General features: G+C 40.7%; 4 protein-coding genes across 8 annotated transcripts; 3 read left to right on the top strand and 1 right to left on the bottom strand.

Moving 5' to 3' along the window:
* Nucleotides 1–422: 422 nt before the first annotated feature.
* On the bottom strand, nt 423–4,982 carry kcnj11l (potassium inwardly rectifying channel subfamily J member 11, like). Of its 4 annotated transcripts, none has more exons than XM_057330189.1 (7): nt 4,857–4,982; nt 4,390–4,563; nt 3,264–3,454; nt 2,908–3,144; nt 2,405–2,674; nt 2,112–2,319; nt 423–2,022 (listed from the first exon to the last, which is right to left on the bottom strand). In XM_057330189.1, exons 3-7 carry the CDS (start codon nt 3,420–3,422, stop codon nt 1,589–1,591), a joined length of 1,308 nt encoding a protein of 435 aa, XP_057186172.1. In that variant the 5' UTR covers nt 3,423–3,454; nt 4,390–4,563; nt 4,857–4,982; the 3' UTR covers nt 423–1,588. The 4 variants fall into 4 exon arrangements, with proteins under 4 accessions (XP_057186172.1, XP_057186173.1, XP_057186170.1 ...); XM_057330187.1 differs by having other exon boundaries at nt 425–2,022; nt 4,445–4,563; XM_057330188.1 differs by having other exon boundaries at nt 425–2,022; nt 4,445–4,558; nt 4,857–4,979.
* Nucleotides 4,983–5,041: 59 nt separating this feature from the next.
* On the top strand, nt 5,042–6,412 carry bet1l (Bet1 golgi vesicular membrane trafficking protein-like). The gene is made up of 4 exons (XM_057330192.1): nt 5,042–5,249; nt 5,479–5,564; nt 5,671–5,727; nt 5,856–6,412. The coding sequence occupies exons 1-4, from the start codon at nt 5,228–5,230 to the stop codon at nt 6,021–6,023; spliced, it is 333 nt and encodes a 110-aa protein (XP_057186175.1). The 5' UTR covers nt 5,042–5,227; the 3' UTR covers nt 6,024–6,412.
* Nucleotides 6,413–6,810: 398 nt separating this feature from the next.
* arpp19b (cAMP-regulated phosphoprotein 19b) lies at nt 6,811–8,437 on the top strand. 2 transcript variants are annotated; one of them, XM_057329862.1, is made up of 3 exons: nt 6,811–6,925; nt 7,383–7,505; nt 7,589–8,437. In XM_057329862.1, the coding sequence occupies exons 2-3, from the start codon at nt 7,386–7,388 to the stop codon at nt 7,757–7,759; spliced, it is 291 nt and encodes a 96-aa protein (XP_057185845.1). In that variant the 5' UTR covers nt 6,811–6,925; nt 7,383–7,385; the 3' UTR covers nt 7,760–8,437. The 2 variants fall into 2 exon arrangements, with proteins under 2 accessions (XP_057185845.1, XP_057185844.1); XM_057329861.1 differs by having other exon boundaries at nt 6,822–7,012.
* An 837-nt stretch (nt 8,438–9,274) lies between these two features.
* Nucleotides 9,275–23,371, top strand: myo5ab (myosin VAb). The gene is made up of 40 exons (XM_057329501.1): nt 9,275–9,460; nt 10,203–10,313; nt 10,810–10,981; nt 11,416–11,560; nt 11,730–11,886; nt 12,015–12,158; nt 12,247–12,328; nt 12,510–12,617; nt 12,776–12,882; nt 13,068–13,333; nt 13,587–13,668; nt 13,769–13,909; nt 13,989–14,114; nt 14,201–14,284; nt 15,154–15,288; nt 15,371–15,468; nt 15,556–15,642; nt 15,763–15,871; nt 15,991–16,202; nt 16,329–16,485; nt 16,680–16,919; nt 16,999–17,193; nt 17,279–17,366; nt 17,466–17,638; nt 17,706–17,819; nt 17,903–18,040; nt 18,418–18,474; nt 18,582–18,806; nt 18,963–18,994; nt 19,103–19,183; nt 19,289–19,487; nt 19,572–19,665; nt 19,918–20,052; nt 20,163–20,317; nt 20,438–20,524; nt 20,744–20,894; nt 21,616–21,898; nt 22,008–22,182; nt 22,269–22,349; nt 22,450–23,371. The coding sequence occupies exons 1-40, from the start codon at nt 9,434–9,436 to the stop codon at nt 22,600–22,602; spliced, it is 5,406 nt and encodes a 1,801-aa protein (XP_057185484.1). The 5' UTR covers nt 9,275–9,433; the 3' UTR covers nt 22,603–23,371.

Below are 23,371 nucleotides of genomic sequence, written 5' to 3'. Positions count from 1 at the left end.
AACTGCTAATCTAGACTTTATAGAGAAATATGAATGCTTTTGAGGGGTTTCTCGGATAAACACGGGTTCGTCACAGAAGGGCAGTTGTCCAGTTTTAAGTCACCTGCAGCAGGGGGCGTAGTTCAGCACCGTGGACAGCTCCAGTCCATTAAATCTTACTACGAAATAAACCTGAAGTTTATCTGAAGACAACTTTAACATCTATAATATTTGTACCCAAATCCACTACTTCCATTTTCTACAATGTCTGGTTATAGAAATGTCTTCGGTTGAGTTTATTAACTTTACTTTATCTCTTGTAAAATGGTGAAGAGATGTCTAATCTTAGTATGCAGTACAGTGTACACTTCTTTCATGGGACCTATCCCAGATAGCAAAGTTGATTTATTTAATCTTGACACAATATTAAATTGGCTATTTTTATTTGATAATAAAACACCAAGTCAGTGAATGTGCCAGATAGAAGAAAGAGGTGTGATAAAAATTTGGGCATGTTCCACACATAATCCTGATTCCTTTCAATTGCTTCAATGTCTGGTCTTTGAGATGTCTTTGTGTGAGTTTATAAAGATTACTATATCGCTTTTAAAACGGAGATGAGATCTTTCTAATCTTATACAGTACAGTTATCTGCTAAATCCTAATCCTGTGATATAACACATCGCTTTTCAGAAAGTAAACTCCAGGACTTCCTTTAGTCAGATAAAAAAGTCAAACACTTTATTGTGTACTTAAGACACAAATAAATAATTACACTGATGTGTAAAAAATTACATCAACATGGACCGCCGAATTGTCTTTAAATAGTTGAGAGTAGATTTCGAAGAGAGAACACAAACAGGAGATGTGAGAGGTAAATGTCACACAATTGCACAAGCCCACAATGAAATGTAAACACACACAATGTTATCACGTAGTTACAATAGACACATTTAAAGCAAAAGGACAATCGCTTTAGACAAACAGAAATAGAATAGTTTTGTGGTATTAAACCAAAACATATAAAAAAAAGCTGGCACATATTTGCTTCGACAGGATAAGCGTACATTTAACTATCATTGCCAAAAAACCCTGAAAAAGAGTGTCCACGTTTTCTGTTAAAACACTGAAATTCATTAAAGCAACAGTTCACCCAAAAATGAAAAATCTGTTATAATTTACTCACATTAAGACCTATAAGTGGACATGAGATGTAAAGTACACTTTTATTCTCATTTTATTGTGCTCGAAAAGTTGGTCTCCATTCAGACACAATGTAACATTGTATGTCGCTTTTGATAAAAGTGCCACAAAAAAAAAAACGGCCACAAAATGTCTTATTTTGTGTTCCACAAAAGAAAGAAATATTTGACATGAGGATGAATAAATTCGGACAGATTCTCATATGGGTGATACTGGCAAAACAGGACAAAATTGTCTGGTTTGTCATAAATATTACAGTAGTTGCCCATGTTTTGACAGTTTACAAAACATGTTTAGTATTGACATGATGTTGGTCATATGTTTGACTATTACGTGAACCAGTCACTACTAATTTCTATTCAGTCATTTCTATTTCCAGGTTTCAGGAATCCCCCAAAATGTTTTTCTAATCACTCATATCTTCCAATGTCTCCTCTTCAATCTCTCTGCCAATCTCCTCAAGTTTGAATATTTTCTTCTGTCCCTTTTTCTCCTTGTCCTCCTCCCTCTCAGCCGTGACGTACCACGGTTTAGCTGCCGCATCGTCGCAGGCCCTGCCGCCGCCCCTCCGGTACCCGCCTCGGCCCGCTCTCACCAGCCCCCATCCCTGAGGTTTGCCCTCGTGGGGTCCGCTGTCCTGGATGCCCCTGGTCTGGTCCAGCTCTTTGGCGCTGAGAGCTGGCATCCGTACGGGGACGGTGTTCCCAAATTTGGAGTAGTCGACGGAGTAACGCCCGTCTTCTTCGGTCATAATGGAGACGAAACGTCGACCCCACAGGATCTCCTCGGGCGTGTAGGATGTGCGTGCCTGCATGGTGATACCTGTGGTCTCCACGACACCTGTTATTGGAAGGAAAAATGATTAGTGCACAAACTGTGTTCCTCTTGAGTGCACATGTCACCAACTTGGATGAAAGTTCTCCACTCACCTTCCAAAATGACAATGATCTCCAGATCTAGGGTTGCGAGCGACTGCGCCGAGACTTCATACAGCGGGCTTCCTCTATCAATAGTGTGGCTGATTATAAGCGGAGAGACGAGGAATATGCCGTTGCTCCTGAGTGGGTTCTCCACCTGAATGTCCAGCTGACAGACTGGAATCACCTCGCCTTCTGCCGTCACCGTCCGTCGAATTACCTATGAATGAAAAACATTGTCCATATAGAGCAAAACTCTGGACCGACATTCAACTCAAATCAACAAATGTGTAATTATTTCTCACCTGCAGCTGTATGGTGGCCGTGATGATCATACTTTTCCTCAAATCCCCCACACGGAACATTAACGTGGGCCTGCCGTTGCGTGGTGCGATAACAGCGTTACGGGAGAAGATGAGGGTCTCTGCTCGCCGGTTGGCTTGAGCTGTTTTCATGAACACACAGCCCAGCATGATGGCATTGATGATCAGGCCCAGAATGTTCTGGATGATGAGGACAATGATGGCAAACGGGCATTCCTCAGTCACCATTCGTCCCCCAAAACCAATAGTCACCTAATTTCACAAAAAAAACAACATTTAATTAACTCAGAAACATTTTAATATCGTTGTTAATAACAAAATAGCAAATACACTGAGGTAACAGGGATAGTTCACCTAAAACGAAAATTTATTTTTGTAAGAAAGTCATATAGGTTTTTTATGTGAACTGTTCCAAAACTGGTCCTCAACGGGTGTATAATGGGTGATGACATCATAAGCATACAGGTCCATCTAGTTTTTCTTACCTGCACTTCAATAGAAAAGAGAAAAGCGGAAGTAAAGGAGTGAATGGAGGTTACACAGGGCACGGGTCCAGGCTCATTGGGATCTCGAGGTTCCAAGTCACCGTGAGCGAACGCCATGAGCCACCACACCATGGCGAAGAGCATCCAGGAGCAGAGGAATGCTGAAGTGAAGATGAGAAGGGAATGTTGCCATTTCAGGTCCACCATAGTTGTGAAAACATCCTGGAGAAATCGGCCCTGAGAAGCGACAATAGATGATAAATAAAGAAACCTGTCACTTCTGCTTCTGATCAAAACAAAAATACAACAGTTCTGTGAAACCAATGCAGTATTTATTTGCACTGACAGAATCGCACCTGTTCTCGTATGTTTTTGTGGGCAACATTACATGACCCACTCTTGGTGATGAAACGTGCCCGCTGTGACTTTGGCCGGATGCGACAGGGCTGTGTGGCATCCTCAGCAAGTCGCGTCAACAGGTATCCGTCGGGTAAAAGGCCTTTGCGGGCCAACATTTTAGTAATCTGTGGCTGTTTGGTGCTTCACACTATAAAAAAAGAACAGCAAGGGAAAAGCTGTAATAAATACACTTGTTATTTTTTTAGAATTTGGAGCCTCTAAAATTTTTGTACAATTTGCAATGGCAATGCAGTATGTAAAATGACAATGCATTTATGTATTTAAATATGCATTTAAAACAACATATGTGCAACATTTGGTGCAAAATGAAAATTCAATAATATAATTTATATTTGTCAGTTCACACACTAGTTTTAATATGTAATTTAAAAAGATTTTAACGCTCTTTATGTTGCAAAATTAAAATGAAAATGCATTCCCGAATCGATTATTTAAGATAGTCAAGGCTCCGCCTTCACGCAATGACGCTGCAGCGGGGGAGGGGGCGTGGCCAGCTCGAAAAACATTTTCAAGTCCACATTGAATTTTGCAACACTCAGAGCACTGTGTGTAAATGAAAATGCAATCCGAAATGTTCAACCTGTGAATGTTAATGCATGTTAGGTGAAATGACATTTGTATGATCATTTTGCTACAGTTTTGCTTGGCTATCTTAAACATATACAAAGTATAATCAATCCGGGGATTGCATTGTAATTTTAATTTTGGAATTTCAAAGAGCGTTAAAATATGCATTTAAATTACATAATAAAAGTAGTGTAGGAACTGACAAATGTAAATTATATTATTGAATTTTCGTTTTCATTTCGCACCTAATGTTGCATTAAATGTATATTTATACACATATACTGCATTGCCATTTTGCAAATTGCATTTCAATTTGGAAATTGCTACCAATATGCTTCCATAATATTTAACATAGTTCTGTAAAAGACTGATCTTTTGTACCAAAAAGCTTACATAGTAAATGTCACAAATTGTCTTACGATTGATACCTAGAAACCTAGAAATCCTAAATGCAAATAATATTTATTATTTTTTGTTAGTCAAAACATATCTTACCAAAACATTTTATATCTCTGTTAAAGCAATGCAGTTTGTAATCAGTTTAAATTACCAAGATCCTATTCAAGGTAAGGATTCAGAGGACACTGCGATCTTCATTGTAGGTGAACATGGAACATGGTATGAAGGAAGATCCATTCAACAAAAACGCTGAAATGTCATAAACCTATCCTGACAAAAACAACAAAAAAAAACATATGAATGATATTCCAAAAACGACATTTTGAAAGTCTCCGATTCTCCATGCTTTGCATCTGCATAGATCGTCCTACATTGTGAAAGGTGGACGTTCGTAATAATATTCAATAATGCATCTTTATTATAAAAAAACACTAAAACATTTAATCGTGCAAATACTGTCTGATTTAATGACGCAATCGCTCTTAATGCATTTTGCTATTCGTCGTCCAAGAACAATACAATCATCATAATGAAGGTGACACCTTAAAAATAAAATTGCTTACCGGCACAACATATACATGCACGCTTTATTTCATATTAAAATCACTGATAAATAATAACGAACAAAACGTTTTAAGCAAATGTAAGCAGATGGCTGGCTCGGCAGCTGGAAACCTTACGCAATCGGACAGCGTCCCTATGAAAAAAAAGAATGACTGCTGGAGGACAAACAAATCCCACAATCCTCCGCAGCACCGCTACGCTGCGAGTGTCGTCTCTGCTGCTCGCCTCCTGACGAATGTGCCTTCATTTTACAATTGTACGCTGCTGGAACAGTTTTAAAGTGTCTGTAAAGTAAAACGGGTCGATTTCTGTCGGTATTAGACGCGTTTTAGATAGTTTGTGGGGTCGTTAGCATATTAGCTCTTTAAAGATGGCGGATCCGTGGAATCGAGGTGAGTGACACGTAGCAATTTGAGTTGCTTTTTTATAAATGTAGTAATATTTTAATTTCTGTTTTTATATCAGTATGTCTAAAGATATAATAAAGGTTTTATAATGCATGTCTGGTCTACTAATACGTTGAACGTTTCCGTTTTCTTGGTGCTGATGTTGTTGTTAGTCAGATATGAAGTGACGTTGGTGTAATTTTGGATATAAAATGGTGTTTTGTGTAATTGACAGGACATGGCGCAGTGGACGATATGCTGGATGTTGAAAACAAGCGTATGGCTGATAATCTAGCCAGTAAAGTTTCTCGACTGAAATCTGTACGTTATTCTGGAGGTTACTTTAATCATTTACATTGTCAACATTTAAAAAGTGTAAAAACTTTTCAAATGAATTTCTGTTATATATGGCGTGTTTTTCCTACAGTTGGCTTATGACATCGACAAAGAAGCTGAAGAACAGAATACATATTTAGATGGCATGGTGGGTATTCTCCAAATGTCCACGATACCTTTGCTGTGTTGGCGCATGGGGTGTGGTTTCATTTTAAGCTATGTGGCATCTCCCTTTAACACAATAGCAATTTATGTTTAACTTTTGTATTTACTAAGGACTCCAACTTCCTCAGTGCAACTGGCTTGTTGACTGGAAGCGTGAAGAGGTTTTCCACGATGGTACGATCGGGCAGAGACAACAGAAAGATCCTCTGTTACGTGTCCATCGGCCTGGTGGTGCTCTTCTTTTTGCTGTACTACACAGTGTCACGGATCCAGAACTAATGAGTTTAGTAAAGTTTTAGAACACTTACTGGTTTCTCAGTTTTATGAGAAATGTTTTCCCACCATGAAGCGGATGCTGTGTTTGATCCCATTATGAGATTTCAGAGAGGAATACATCGATTATCTTTCCTTTAAGAAAAGAGATGACTGGGGCTGGATGAAGTATAACATTGACCTTTATTTAAACTTACTTTTGCACTCTCTAGAGTAACATATTCGATGTATATATTCGTAGTCATACAAACATGCATTGGACCAACATTCACATAATGGTTTAAAGTTGAATAAAAGCATATTTTTTCATTCTCGTGATTTATATTTGTACCATCGCAGAGTATGTAACATACTTTAATATTTTTTGTCAATTATGTGCATTAAAATAATTTTTAATGGTAATGTCGTCATTGTGTTTTTTTGCTGAGCTTTAATAATAACAAAAAACGGGTTATTTTAATATAATTTATATTATATACTTTGTCCATTTCAACAATTTGTCTGAGACTTGTCTGTCTGTCTATCTATCGTTGATGTTTTTCAGGACCTATGAGTACTTGCAAACAGTATATACACAATACATAGATTATTAAATATGTAATTAAATACGTAGAAAAAAATTGCCCGAATTAAGCAATAATCCTAGCTGAGATAGATTTTGTTTAGAATCTTAGTATATACATATTAATATGTAAATTATTTGTATGTAAATAAAAATATTCCACAATCAATGCAAGTTTGATGGGGTTGTTGTGCGCCTCCAGATCGGCAGGCGGCGGTAGAGCTCACAATGATCGTGTTCGCCGCTTCCTCTCGCGCCAAGAGAAGATATTTAGTATTTTCTAGACATCCTACACAGGCAGCTAACATCACTGTCGAGCAGCTCGCTCTCGGCGAAAGAAAGCCAGGTGGTTTTTGTGTTTTGTTTTGTTTTGTTTAGCGTTTAATTTATCACAATGTCCAGTGAAGAGGAAGCGAGCATAGACGAGCAGCAGGTTCGAACATTCAAACACGTTGTGCAGTGTGAGGCCGCCGCGCATCTTACAATGACGTTGTGTTATTTCGGTAGTTATCTTGCATGCGAGGTTAGGCCATGGAATCTGTCCGGGTTTAGCATGTTTAAATGCAAAATGCAATACTGCTGTGCCATGTAAACAACCTTCTCTCTTTGTTTAATGTAACATTTGGTGTATATTTTCACAGACTGTATTTGTTTTCTGCTCTGTCATCTCTCTTTATGTGTGGTGTAATATGAATACGATGAGATTTGTTTTGACAAGCACTTGGGTAATAGCTTGCCTCCAACCATTGTTTTATAACACCAGAATGCAGTAAAAAAAAAAGTTATTTCCACGTCTAATGTAGGAAATGCAGGACACTGTTGTAAGTCCGGAGAAGGCTGAAGAGGCCAAACTCAAGGCCCGTTACCCCCATCTGGGGGTAAGACCTGGTGGGTCAGATCTACTGCGGAAGAGACTAACGAAGGGGGTACGTTTATACATTGACCCTTCAGATTTCATTTCCTGTTTGGGTGGGTTCAGATCTGTAAGTAACATCTGATTTCCTTGCAGCAAAAATACTTTGACTCGGGCGACTACAATATGGCCAAAGCCAAGATGAAGAACAAACAGCTTCCCACGGCGGCAGCTGAGAAGACAGAGATAACCGGAGACCACATTCCCACCCCCCAGGACCTCCCGCAAAGAAAGCAATCTCTGGTGGCCAGCAAACTCGCAGTCTAATAAAGACTGAGTCTTGTCTCCATGCCATTCCTTTTGTTTTCATCCTAATTATGTATTTGTGTGTGTTTTTCATTCCCTTTGCGTTTACTGACTCTCCTGTCTTTTGCCTGTTAAACTGCTCTCAGTATAACATAAGTTTTGCTAAGAATATGTGTAGACTGCTGCTAGCATTGCACTTGGATCTGACTGTGTAGTCAGGTGTATTAACAACATCCTTGCCAAGGTTTGAACGTGGTTATCTGACTGTTTGTGGCATTTTTTAAGGTTTTAGATGTTTTTCTCTCTTTCTACCTTTTTGATGCTTTTCTCAAAACATTGCCTGTAGGCTTGTAAAATTACTTGACTCATATTCACCTCTTCTGCCAAAACTGTGCCTCTTATATGAAACAAAAGGCCGGACCTCATAAATGTTTGTCGGTTGACCTGAAGAAGCTCTTATTTTCTTCTCAAAGATCGTTACACTTGCTGACTTTGCCATTACCTGTGAATTATGGATATGGCCTTAAACTGTCAGTCTGTTTCTTGTGGGTGATATTTGGTTGCCCACATTCGGTGTGTTGAGCCCTTCTCTTGGGTTGCTTCGTTTGTGTTGTTGAACGATTTATCCGAGCTGTACAAAAGTTTACTGGCACAACTGTTTCATTTGTTTTTGAAAATAAAATAGTTTTGCACACGTACTGTCTGACTGCAAAGTTTTTTGTGTTTTAATAATGAGGCACATTTTCTTGCCTTCTCTCAGTAACCACCCTGTATGATAAAATAATTTAGATAACCGCCATTCAGGCAAATTAAATGGTGTCTTTGTGTAATTTTGCAATAGCTTAAAGTGAATATGGTTATTTAATAAACATTTAACATCACATTATATGTTCATATGTGCTGATTAATGTACAACTGTTAATAATCTGTATCTTGGTCTTACAACAAAAGCTTTCATGTATGAAAACAATCATAAGAGCACAGAAAATCACGAATGCCACTAGGTGTCGCTGTTTCTACGTCATTCATTGCCACGGCGGCTTTCCCTCATTGAAAATAATGAGCGGGTGGAATGGTAACAGTTAAGAGTTGATATTGAATGGGCGGGGCTAGTGCAATTCTATACATGGATTATTAACGTTTTTCATTATTATTACTCACATGTAATTTATAGTTTTGATATCTGCTCAAATAGCAAACGGCCCAAATCTGCTCAAATAGCATGCGACGTCACATGATAACTGTTACTTTTCTCAGCGCTGATCAAGATTACCCAATCACAGTTGTTTGTGATGACTGTGAGTCACCTTTTTTTTAAGTCGCCATTTAAAGCCCTTTCACAGCTTTAACCGAAGTGCACTTAATTTGTATTTACATATATCAATCTTATACTTCTTAGTGTACGAATACGTCTAATAAAACGAAAATATCTAGAATTGTGAATGGGTCTAATGGAAGATTCCGCTGTTTGAGCCATACAGCGCACCCTAGAGGACAGTTTTGATTTCATAGTAAAGCGTTAACACGTGCGAGCGCTCGCTCTATGGGTCTCCCGGCGGCTGTCACACTTGAACACCAGCAGGCAGGAGAGCTGTGCTGAAACTTTGGCGTTTTTCAATGTCTCTGTTTAATAAACGACTGCAGACGCGGAGTGCGGAGATGTTTCTGGGGTAAAAGAGGCTGTTGTGAAGCGGTATGGCAGCGCCCGAGTTGTACTCAAAGGTATGAGGGTTCAAACATTAAATGATCGAAACCGCTACATGTTACATCTGTGATTCATACTGGGTTGTGAGACATTTTTGCACACTGCAACTTTGATGGACTTTTAATTTAAAGGGACTGGTATTTTTTTCTCACAACCCTGTTGAAACAAATATGATCCAAACAATCAAAGACAATCTATTAATTTAATGAGTTTATAGGATTTTAATTGGTTTTAATGGAAACATTGGTCTCTGTGGCTCTATATTTGTAATGTGTTGGGTTTTAATGGTGTGATCCCTGCTGAAAATAACTCCGCTGATAAAAACAATAGAACCCCAACCTTTCTAATGGTTTACAATAAAGTACCATTATGAACCATTAGCTTTTTCCATTAAAACCATTACGAAATGCCTTTTTGTAGTGTGTTTTGGGCATGATTCCAGTAGGATTTAACATCCCACCAATAGAATCCATCACATACCAGTAGAACCATTACAGTTTCCATTTAAACCAATACAAATCCCTTTAAAACCAATAAAACCATTATAACTTCTTTAATGGTTTCTATTGATTTTTTCAGCAGGGGTAAAATATTAACCAATAGAATATGTATTCAGAAGGGAATGCATTTATAAAACATTGATGCCTGACATACGGAAAAGCAATAAAAACAACAAATACTGTAATTCACAAAAGTAATGTTATTAGATTTTGTTTATTCATACAGAAGTTCTGTATCTGAAATGTTCATCTCCTTTAGTTTGCTCGGATCTGGATCCCAGACACCGCAGAGGTGTGGAGATCAGCAGATCTGACCGCTGACTACAGACCTGTAGATAATGTCCTGCATTTACAGCTGGAGGATGGCACGGTGAGAAACTTTTTCCAAATACACTAATCTGCTGTTTTTGACAAGGAAATGGCAAGGTCAGCTTGAGTCAAGTTCAAGGCAGAAATGAGTCAGAATTGAGTCAGGCTGGTGGAGAGCAGAGCGTTGTGAAAAAAAAATGGGTGTGGATTGGAACCCAATGGCATATTTCAGTAACTGCACCCGCTGCTGTTTGCACAATTTATGGTTTACTGGGGAAAACTGGTGTAATGTTATCAAAGAGTGTGAACACACTGGGCCAAAGGAACTCTAAAGTTAGCTTGTGGTTTTCCTGGAAATACTCCGACGTGGAGGTTTTCTCATTTGATTTTCAAGTCATGTCAATGAAAAGCTCCTTGCATGCTTCAGCGTTTATGCATGTGAGGACACGGTGCTACAGAACCTCTCCCCAGACCTTTAGTCACGTGTTTTGCAACTTACATGAAGAACATTCCTAGATCACCTTAATAGTTTTTCAACTCTAGTATTTTCTTGGCAGGAGTCTGAGTACAAACTGGATCCGAAGAACACCGTCTTGCCCCCTCTCCGTAATCCAGACATCCTGGTGGGCGAGAATGACCTCACGGCTCTCAGCTATCTCCACGAACCCGCCGTGCTGCACAACCTCCGGGTCCGATTCACAGACTGCAAGCTTATCTACACTTACTGCGGTAATCATGAACCGCTGACACATCACATCAGCTGCAGAGTGGATATTTTAAGATCATAGATCAGACTTTCAGATCGGTGCCAGACTGCCAACGTAACTCCAGACCTGGTTGTCTCTGTTTAGTTTTACAGTAATATTCTGTATATAGTTCAACTATTTCTTTCTTTTCACAAAACTAGATTTTATTTTATTGGAATGTTTGTTAAATAGACATGGGATATCCTCTGTGCTGCAAGCTAATGTTACGAATCATAAAATATGACTCAGTAGGTCTTATGTCATCTGTAATGCATTGGTGCATTTAGACTTTGAGTTATGGACTAGATTATAAGACTTTGCATACAGTATGCAAAGTCAAAAAGATATTTCAAAACTTGTTCGCTGTTGACCTTTGACATCCCGTTTTAACTAATAGTTGATTTGCTCTAAACACAGGGATCATTCTGGTTGCCATTAATCCTTATGAAAAGCTGCCGATCTATCAATCAGACATCATCAATGCATACAGTGGGCAGAACATGGGTGACATGGACCCTCATATATTTGCTGTGGCCGAGGAGGCTTTCAAACAGATGGCCAGGTATATGCACCTGCGTTCATTACACGTTCAGGATCAGAACATATATGGTGGGTTTCGTGAAAATCTATACGCAAAATGACCCATCTTACTGACAACAATTATTATAGCAAGAACATACACTTCATTGTGTGTCATTTATGGCCATTTCATGAATCCGTACTCCTTTTAGAGATGAGAAGAATCAGTCTATCATCGTCAGTGGGGAATCTGGTGCGGGGAAGACCGTTTCTGCCAAATACGCCATGCGTTACTTCGCCACGGTCAGCGGCTCCTCGGCTGAGACCTGCGTGGAGGAAAAAGTGTTGGCGTCCAGCCCTATCATGGAGGTATTTAAAATGACTCTTATAAGCATGTTACAAAAAACGTAGACCGTCTTAAAGGATCTATTCGATCTAGAGGTCTGGACAGCACACAGATCTAGACCTTAAACTGACAGATTTTCTTCTGTATTCAGGCTATTGGAAATGCCAAAACGACCCGAAATGACAACAGCAGTCGCTTTGGGAAGTACATTGAGATCGGGTTTGACAGGAAGCATCAGATCATCGGGGCGAACATGAGGACGTACCTGCTGGAGAAATCCAGAGTTGTATTTCAGGTTATTTATCGTTTCATTTACAGAGGGGTCGCGAATAGCGATATTCTCCTTCTCGAGTAAAGTGATCAGTTTTAGTTTCTTGTTTTAGGCAAGCGAGGAGAGAAACTATCATATCTTCTATCAGCTTTGTGCCTGTGCTCATCGACCTGAATTTGCCCCTCTGAAGTTAGGTATGATATCTATTGTACCTCATACGTTTCTAATTCTCTATCATGTAAACAAACGTCAGCATTGATGGTTAGACTGGGTTATAGATGGCAGATTTACATGAATAGAAAACTGGTATTTTTGACTTTCGTGTGTGCCGGTGGTTTCAAAATCTTCTTGTGAGTAACCAGTCTCTCTCTTAAGGTAGCACTGAGGACTTCCCTTACACGAATCAAGGCAGCAGTCCTGTCATAGAGGGTGTGGATGACTTTAAAGAGATGCAGGCCACCAGGAAAGCCTTTTCACTGCTGGGTATGAATGAAGTATCTTCATAATGAATGAACGTGATGTTGTTCTGTGGACCCAGATCGTACTTGTCCTCGGCGTATTGTCTTTTATATGTAATATTAATATGTTAAAGAGATCATGTCATAGTTTTTTGATGTGTACATAACTTCTTGTAATACCAGGAATTACCGAGACGTACCAAATGGGTTTATTCCAAATCCTGTCTGCGATCCTTCACCTGGGTAATGTGGAGATGAAAGAGAGGGGTTCATCTAGCTGCGGCGTCTCGGTGAGTTTTCTTCATGTCTATATTATCTTTACATTTATGCATTTGGGAAACATTTGTATTAAAAAAGCGACTTGGGCACCACTTTAAATTACAGCCCGCAATCTACCGCGTAAAACTTTCCTTCATTTCTTTTATTAGCATTTTACGCCTTCTGCATTTCCTTGCGTTAATTTGTGGTTCTCCAGGATGAAAGTGGCCACCTGGCAGTGTTTTGTGACCTCGCGGAAGTGTCGCACGAGTCCATGGCTCACTGGCTGTGCCACAAAAAACTCAAGACCGCCACGGAGACCTTAAACAAGCCCGTCACTAGAACAGAGGCGGTGAACGGCCGCGACGCTCTCGCCAAACACATTTACGCCAAACTGTTCTCGTGGATCGTCGGCGAGGTCAACAAAGCTCTGAGCACTTCTTCAAAACCTCACTCGTTCATCGGTGTGCTGGACATCTATGGGTGGGTGAGGTTCTGTTATTGTATCTTTATACATTATTGATAAGCAAATATCTCAGACAAAGACATTGTGTAGACATTCACTGTTTTGTTTGAATGTTTACACATGGCTGAAAAACACTTTGTGCGGTATTTGTTTAAGCTCACTTTGTTTGTAAATTGTTGAGACTTTAATGCTAAAGATCGGATCAAACGTTTTGTTTAGTAATCAGCATTTGTGTCACAAACATCTCGATGATTTATTTCCGTCGCGCAGGTTCGAGACCTTCGAGGTGAACAGCTTCGAGCAGTTCTGCATCAATTACGCCAATGAAAAGCTCCAGCAGCAGTTTAACATGGTCAGCGTTCTCAAACGCATGTCAGCTGTGAACGAACATTCATGAAATGATCTGTCATGTCCGTGCACATCACGACTCACACAAAGCATTTCCCCTCCAGCACGTGTTCAAGCTGGAGCAGGAGGAGTACATGAAAGAGCAGATCCCCTGGACGCTCATCGATTTCTACGACAACCAGCCGTGCATCAACCTCATCGAAGCCAAGATGGGGCTGCTTGATCTTTTAGATGAAGAATGCACTGTAAAGAGTCATCATTATTTTATAATTATCGCGGTTTGGTCATGATGAACGTGTTAAATGACAGGATTAATTCTTCCAGATGCCCAGAGGTTCAGATGAGTCCTGGGCGCAGAAGTTGTACAACACCCACTTAAAGAAAAGCTCTCACTTTGAGAAGCCACGTATGTCCAACACGGCTTTTATCATTCAGCACTTTGCAGACAAGGTATACGGGAGTCTAAAAAAAACCCACACACACAAACGTGCTCTTATTGTGTTGTCCGGGTTCATCTTTCAGTCTTTGTGTTTCAGGTTGAATATCAGTGTGATGGGTTTCTGGAGAAGAATAAAGACACAGTCAATGAGGAACAAATCAACGTGTTGAAGGCCAGCAAGGTGTGTGAACGTGAGGACAGCTCACCAAACATTACTGCCACGTACATTCTGCTTCTCGTGCACAACATAGAGAACAGTGAACGTGTTGTAGCTTGTGAAGGTTTATTTTCTGCTGTCAAGGATCATGACTTTGGAGAGATATCGCCACCTGTTGTTCAGTTTATGAATCATTTGCTCTCCCAGACCAGTCAAAACGTGACTTTAGTTTGATGCATATATATTTAGCAAGACAGACATGACCAAATAAATAAATAAGAAATATTTTGTCTGCGTTTACATAATATACGTCTGCATGTAAATTTTGTGTTTATAAACACGTACATGTATATATTGAAGAAAAATATTAAATATACAAATTAATAAACGTTTATATATAATGACAATTATTGGTCAATATAAATCCATCAAAATATTTTCTAAATATATATACATGTATCTGTATGTTTCTGTGGTTGTATATACATAAATAATATGCACAGTACACAGACATATATTATGTAAACACAAAATTCATCGTGATTAATCGTTTGACAGCCCTATTCTATTTATATAGCGTTTTTCACCATTTTCATTGTCGCAAAGCAGATTTACATGCATTATAATTAAAGAAACGATAATAGATGAATGAATACAATAAAGACATTATATGGTGATACAATAAAATATGTATTATTGACTTTTTATTTATTTTTGTACAGTAAACACGTTTGGTACCATGTTTAGTTACCACTTATATGCGAAGTAAAATCTGGCTTCTGAAGCAGACGCAGTTGAGACCTCTAGAACTCTTTAATGTTCGCATATGATCACAAGTACCATAAAGAAAGTGTTGTGTATGTCAAACAGGCTTTACTACTATTTACCCACAGTTCCCCCTGCTGGTCGAGCTCTTCCAGGATGAAGAAACCCCTCCAGCTTCAAAAACCACAGCGCCGTCCAGCCGTGCAAAGATCGGACGGACCACCCAGTCATTCAGAGAGCACAAGAAATCTGTCGGACTGCAGGTGAAAAATGACCAGTAACCCAAACCTGTGGCTTTAAAACCTACAAGCTTCATTTAAAAAAATCAAACTCTTTTCATTTCAGTTCCGAAATTCTCTGCACCTGCTCATGGAGACGCTGAACGCCACCACCCCACACTACGTGCGCTGTATCAAACCCAATGACATCAAAGCTCCCTTCACGTTGGTCATCCAAGCAGATTTGATCTACCGCAGACATTTGTAGTTGTGTAATATGAAGTCATTAAAGTTCTCTCTCTGTGTCTGTAGGATGGACCCTCATCGAGCGGTCCAGCAGCTCAGAGCGTGTGGAGTCCTGGAGACCATTCGTATCTCAGCCGCCGGCTTCCCCTCCAGGTGCGAGTCAAACGACTGAGCATCACAAACCTCTAGATTGGCCATTTCTGTGTACATGTACATCAAACCTGATTCTCCATCCACTGCACACCGTTGTAATGTTTCTTTCGCTCTGGTCAGGTGGACTTATCAGGAGTTCTTCAGTCGCTATCGTGTTCTCATGAAGCAAAAAGAAATCCTCTCCGACGGAAAACTCACTTGCCAGAATGTTCTAGAGCGGCTCGTGCAGGTAGCACCATTTAGGACCATGAAGACACCGAGATCACAGTATCATAATCATTTTTTGTTATTCTTTCGAAAGAGTAAATATACAAGATACCAGATATTTCATTCTCTCTCTCTCTCCAGGACAAGGATAAATACCAGTTTGGAAAAACAAAGATCTTCTTCCGGGCTGGACAGGTGGCTTATCTGGAGAAGCTGAGGGCAGACAAACTCCGTAAAGCCTGCATCCGCATCCAGAAGACCATTCGCTGCTGGCTCGCTCGCAAGAAGTACCTGCGTATCCGTCAGGCGACCATCACCATACAGAGATACGTGAGGGGATACCAGGCTCGCCGGTGGGTGCCAAGAGTCAATAAATAAACAATAAACAACTTGTATTGCGATTTACGAATGTAGTTCTGAGCGTGCTTGAGACAAAAAAGAAAAGTTTTACTGAAAGTACAAGTACTGCCCTCCTGCAGTTTGTGCGAGACCCTGAGACGGACACGGGCAGCGGTGATCTTTCAGAAGAATGTTCGCATGTGGGCGGCGAGACGACAGTTCCTGCGACAGAAAGCTTCAGCGATTCTCGTTCAGAGGTTACTGCGGGGCTACGCGGCCAGAGTGGAATACAAACAGGTATGAGACCGAAAGCACTCTTATTTACAGATGATTGAGCGTGACGCGACGTGAAATTAGAACTAAATGTTAAATTCATTCATTTTTTTGCAAATTTTGCTAACGAATTGCTCATTTTGGGATGTATGAAATGCTTCTTTTTGTTGAGGTTTGGGATGAAAGTCGCATTAAAAACAGTGTCGTTTTGTGTCCAGTTGGTGTGCGAGCACAAGGCTCGACTGATCCAGCGCTGGGTGCGAGGCTTCCTGGCCCGCTGGCGTTACCGTCGCATCAGACGTGCCGTGTTGTATCTGCAGTGCTGCGTGCGCAGGATGCTGGCCCGACGAGAGCTCAAGAAACTCAAGATCGAGGCCAGATCCGTCGAGCACTTCAAGAAGCTCAACGTCGGCATGGAGAACAAGATCATGCAGCTGCAGTGGAAACTGAATGAGCAGGTGAATGATCTCCAGCGTTCTTCTCCTGATGTTCACTCATGGAGACTCGCGATCTGTCTGTCTGTCTGTCTGTTTTTAGCATAAGGAGAACCGAGAGCTTTCAGAGAGAACGAGCGTACTGGAGAGCCACAGTGCCGCCGAGTTGGAGAAGTTGCACGTGCAGCTCAGGACCCTTCAGGTGGCTGAAGAGGATGCTCGTCACCGTGGAGACCAAGTGTCATCGCTGCAGGAGGAGCTGGAGACGGTCCGTCAAGAACTGGGGAAGAGCAAACAGGTGAATCGGAGAAATCCTTTTTATAATCTACACATTTACATCTGTAAGATGAAAGTGTGGTTAGTCATCTCACTGTTTTCTGCAGATGGTTACTGAGCTGAACGAGAGAAACGCACTCCTGGTGAGCGAGAAAGAGGAAATTAAGAAGCTGATCCAGGAACGGGAGTTAACAGGTGGGTTGCTCTCAGATCAGCATAAACTTATGGGAGTTATTTCAGTCATATTTGGAAAATGAATTATAATTATTGTTTCTGGTTTTTTGTCATAAACAGAAAAGTTGGACTCGACCAAAACAGAAAAGTTGGACTCGACCAATCAGGAGATCACTGAGCAGCTTCAATCACAACTGAACGAGGAACGCTTCCGATACCAGAACCTTCTGACCGAGCATCTTAAACTAGAGGAGCGCTACGCTGATCTGAGATCAGAAAAAGAACCTGCCGCAGTAAGATATCTTGCCATTGCCATAGAGAAAATAAAACGATTCGATGATAAATGATCTTTCTGAACAGGATCTCTCCCAGCTTGGTCATAACCGAGCAGACTCCGGTTACAGCTGCAGCCAATCAGAGAACGTCAACCTCTCTGACCTCACGGGGTCAGAGGTCAGTTTGCTGGTTAAAGAGGTCAGTTTGATAGGACGACTATGGTAGCAGATAGATGTTTCTCCTGATGTTCCTTCATGTGTAGATGGCTTTTATGTTCGTAGGACGCTGCGCAGACGGCAGGAGACGTGTCCCTCCTGTTGAAACTACAGAGGAGAGTTACTGAGCTGGAGAATGAGAAGATGGACCTGCAGAGTGAGATGGACAGCAAAGAAGAGCAGACACAACAGGAGAGGACGAAAGTAAAGAAACGCACCTGACCATGCTATCGTCCACTTCGTTTTTATGAAGTCATAAAAAATGAATTTTGGCAGGAATAGAGTTTAAAGGCACAGGTCACCCAAAAATGTAAATTCTGGCATTTACTCGCCCTCAGATTGTTTCGAACCTGTATACATTTATTTGTTCTGCTAAACACAACGGGAGATATTTGGAAAAATGTCTGGAAGTCAATGCGGGACGAGATCTGTTTGGTTACTGACATTTTTACAAATATCTTCCGTTGTGTTTAGCAGAACAAATAAATGTATACAGGTTTGGAACAATCTGAGGGCGAGTAAATGATGAACTATTCCTTTAAAAACGTCCAGTCATTTACGTTTTCTCTCTGTTTTCTCAGGAACTTGAAGCATGTCAGAGAGTTTTAGGGGCTGAGAGAGATTTCGAAGCCTTGAAGGTACGAAAGACCCATTTCCCTCAAATCGGACTTCCTTAAGAAACTCTCGTGTTAGTCTACCATTTGGAGTAATATATGTGTGCATGTTATTTATTTTTTGCTCTCAGCGTCAGGAGCTGGAGTCTGACAATAAGAAACTGAAGAAGGATCTTCAGGATCTCCGTCAGTCTCTCGGTAAGGGGGCGGGGTCAAAGGCGGCACCCCCTGGAGGTCAGGCCTATAACGTGGTCCTGGAGCAGCTCAACTCCACCAATGAGGAGCTTGAGGTGCGAAAGGAGGAGGTGCTTATACTTAGATCTCAGCTGGTCAGCCAGGAGGTCTACAAATACAAGGTAAAGCAGATTAATTTCATTTATTTCAATAGGTCAAACTTATATTTGAATTCCCCTCACCACACAGTGAATTTAATCCTCAATATCAGTGGAGTAAAAGTTAAACATGATTTGGCCACATTTACAGCTTGCTCTATAAATCCTTGTGCTTTACAGGAAAGAGAAGGTGATTCGGGTGACTCGAGCAGGTACAACATCCTTCATTCTTCTGTATTTAAATCTGTCATTCAGATGTTGCACGACACTATAGCAGGATGATGTCATCCACTCGTGACACGTTTGTGTAACTCTCTCAGATCGCCCACGTTTGATCTTCACGAGCTCAATGAGGATGGAGAGCTCTGGATGGCTTATGAGAGCCTGAAGGAGACAAACAGGCGAGAACAAGACCAAACACACCAACGAAAAAGTTACCCACGAAAAATGTTTTATTTTGTAGGAAAAGTGTAATCTTACCAAGTTTCCGGACATTCTTTCTGCAGGTTACTGGAGACACAGTTACAAACTCAGGGAGACTCCCATGAGAAGGAGGTGGTGAGCATGAGGGCGGAGCTTCAGCGGTTGAGGGCGGAGCTCGAGCAGCAGCAGCAGATGCTGTCGGACAGTCTGGAGCTTCCGCAAGATGCCCGGATACAAGCGAGCCTTCAGCACGAGATCAGTCGCCTCGCGCAGCAAAACATGGTGAGCGTACACACGCATACAAGTAGACAATACATTGCGTTTAAACTCATTAAACGATATTAAAATGATTCCTATAAATTGTAGGACCTTTTGGAGCAGATGGGGAAACAGGACAAAATGATCCGCAAATTAAAGAAACACTTGAAGAACTATACGAAAAAGTTCGGGGAGGCTGAAGGTAATCTCAACAATCATTTTTCTGAGAACCTTTTTACCCAAAGGCTTTTTCATCACATTTTTTGTCTTGCATTTCAGAATAGATTTATTAGACAAAAAAGTGATGAAATACAAGACATTTTTCAAGGATAACACAAAACCTTTCCATTGCGGTCCTTCGTGTTAAGCCAGTATTTTAATCTAACATACAATACGATTCATGGATTTCCACTGCAGCTGTTTTTTCTCATGTATTTTTTGGTGATGGCAACAGATCAGTTCTCTCCAGAGAGTCAGGTGGGCGACAGCGGTCGCACGGTCAGTATCGTTCGTAAAGAGAGAGACTTCCGGGGCATGCTGGAGTACAGAAGAGAGGACGAGAACAAACTGCACAAAACTCTTATCACAGGTAATCTGGACATCACAAACACACACAAAACATTTACAAACTCAAACAACCCTACTGCTTGTCTCGCTAGATAACTGTCCTCACATCAGACTTTTGGATGTGTCTTCCAGAGCTCAAACCCAAAGGCGTGGCGGTCAATCTGATCCCAGGTCTGCCCGCTTACATTCTCTTCATGTGTCTGCGGCACGCCGACTACGCCAACGATGACCAGCGGGTCTCCACCCTTCTGAACTCCTCCATCTACGCCATTAAGAACGTGCTGAAGGTGCGGAAAGTGGAGGAATGATTTGAAGTAGAGAATTGTTAAATAATTGATTACTATAAGGCTATATACTATAATATATAGGCAATAATAAATGTGAATTGTATTGGGCTGTCTTTATAGAAAAGGGGAGATTTTGAAACCATTTCTTTCTGGTTGGCAAACACCTGTCGATTCTTACATTGTCTCAAGCAGTACAGTGGAGAAGAGGTAAGCATGGTGTCTTTAAGTGTATTCCAAACATTATGGGTAGAATTAAGAATTTAACCGAGTTCCTGTTTTGATTCAGTCCACTGGATGTTTCAATGTAATAAACTATGTGAGAAGTTATTTGTAAGGCAGCTTGGATCTGGACTCTGTGTGTTTGTGCGTGCATGTTTATCAGTTGGATCTTGGCCTGACATACCATCATTTCCTGTCTTCTTTCAGGAATACACAAAGTACAACACGCCTCGGCAGAACGAACACTCCCTGACAAATTTTGACCTCTCCGAGTACCGTCAGGTTCTGAGCGATCTGGCCATTCAGATCTACCAACAGCTCATCAAAGTCATGGAGAATATTCTACAGCCCATGATCGGTGAGACACGGTGGTTATGACGGTGTCACTTAAAGTCCCCGTGAACCAGAAGTCGCGATCGTTTTTACTTCAGTATTTTGACGATTTTTTTAATGAGAAAAATAGTGGGCGTACCTTTCGTCTTTTTCTGCTTGATTGTATGTATAAAACATCCGTTGCATTTTGAAATGAAACTGGCTGCAGACTGACAGTTGAAGGGGAGGAGTTAACGGATGCTCCGCCCAAGCCGTCTAACATGTGTCATTTAAGACGCATAGTCATTACAGGAAGGAAGTGCATTTTCAGATTTTAACAAAAGATTATGAGCGCACACACGTTTTTAAAAAGAGAATGACCCACATTGATAATTTATTTACAATAAACGCTGCAATAATTCATGAAAAAATAGGCATTGTAATTTTTTCGGACTTTAAAGTGCGTACTTTCGGATGTTAAAATACTTCTCTACTGGTTTAATATGCAAAGACAATTTGTCATTTGTATACGCTGCTTCAGAACATTTCATCAAAACATTTGTCCGTTTGTTGAGCTCAGCCAATGGTATATGTAGGGCATTTTGTCTGACCAATGGAAGACGGGGTAGTGTTTGGAAAAGCCGACATTATTACCTTAATCTCCTACTTTTCATGATGCATTTACCATGTATTTTATATGGTCTTATCATTCTCTCCTTTCCACCTTCGTTTCTTCACTCGTTCTTTTCCTCTCACCATCATCTCAGCTCCAGCTATGTTGGAGCAGGAGACCATCCAGGGTGTGATGGGTGTCAAACCCACCGGCATGAGGAAACGTACGTACAGTTTCCCCGAGGACAACTCTCACACTCTTGAGTCGGTTTTAAAACAGCTGGATGTGTGTTACTACACGCTGCTGCAGCACGGCAATGACGGCGAGCTGGTGCGACGTGTCATCAAACAGCAGTTTTACATCATCTGCTGCGTCACGCTGAACAACCTGCTGCTGCGCAAAGACATGTGCTCCTGGAGTAAAGGCCTGCAGATCAGGTACTCATCAAACACACATCACCCTTAAGTGATTTTATTGTTGGCTTTTCACTTTTATTTCACTGTACGCTTGAAACTCAATGCCTTGCACCGCTTTCTCTCTCATCAGGTATAATGTCTGTCAGTTGGAGGAGTGGCTGCTGGATAAAGACCTTCAGGGCAGTGGAGCACGTGAGAGTTTGGAGCCTCTGATCCAGGCCGCTCAACTTCTTCAGATCAAAAAGAAGAGCCAGGATGATGCTGAGGCCATCTGTACTATGTGTACTGCGCTCACAACACAACAGGTGCGTTTGTGTTTGCGCGAGTGTGTGTATGCGAGCCTCTCGGATGTGCTTCAGTTCTGATGTGTGTCTGTTTCTCTCTGGGACAGATTGTGAAGATTCTCAGCTTGTACACACCAGTGAATGAGTTTGAGGAGAGAGTATCTATATCATTCATCAAGTCCATACAGGCGAGTCATTTGAGCCGTTACAGATTCTTTGTATTTGACAGCAGTTATATTCTCCGTTCATGTGGTTTACGTTAGAAACTCTTCTTCCTCCTCTCTACAGACTTTATTGAAGGATCGCAAGGAATCTTCTCAGTTGCTGATGGATGCTAAGATCATCTTCCCAGTTACTTTTCCCTTCAACCCTTCACCTGTAGCCCTGGAAACCATCCAGCTGCCCAGCAGCCTCAATCTGAACTTCCTCACACGGGTTTGAAAAGAGACTAGTGATGTCACACAGGTACCTGCAAATCAGAACAATGTTCATCTGCAAACCAAAGGCGTTGGATATTGTAGCTACACCCTCTGAACACAGAATTTTGTCACTTTTTAGAACTATAAGCACATTTCACTGTTTGTTTGTCATACATTTATGAGACACTTGTAAAGGTTTGTAAATGTTGGAAGGTTTTGTCATGATTTAACATGTGTGTGTGTATATATATATACTGTATAGTCTAGAAATAGTCTTTGTATTACATGTGCATTCTTTTGTGGGGTTAAAAATATCTGTCATATATTCAACCCTTTTTTGGCCCTGATCTAGGAATATCAAGTATTTTCTATGCAAAGTTTATGAAAAAAAGTGTTGACACAATATATGAAGTCACTTATAGTGTGGCATATAGTGTAGATTGTTTGTAACTTGTGCATTGTAAAATGAAATGTCATTATATCTTAAACCATGCTTATTAACCCAGTAAACTGCATTAAAGTCAAAGGACTCAAAGTTGTAATCATTTAAATTTATTTGTAGACTTTTTTGTCCCCACAAAACCGATGAAAAAACGGGCTACAAATTATGTTAAGGTGTTAACTAAAACTACAGAATCACTAAGAACTGCAGATGGAAAATCAATTTGCTTAAGATTGTGAGATGAAGAAATTAGAAATATATTTAAAATATGGTATACATATGACTGCATGACATGATTAAAAACATCATTAAGGCATAACATTTACACTGTAATTCATTGGGTCTGTTC

The sequence above is a fragment of the Triplophysa rosa genome, linkage group LG3 (genome assembly GCF_024868665.1).
Source record: "Triplophysa rosa linkage group LG3, Trosa_1v2, whole genome shotgun sequence".
In the NCBI taxonomy this organism is placed as follows: Eukaryota; Metazoa; Chordata; class Actinopteri; order Cypriniformes; family Nemacheilidae; genus Triplophysa; species Triplophysa rosa.
This window is presented reverse-complemented; position numbering and strand designations above follow the sequence as displayed.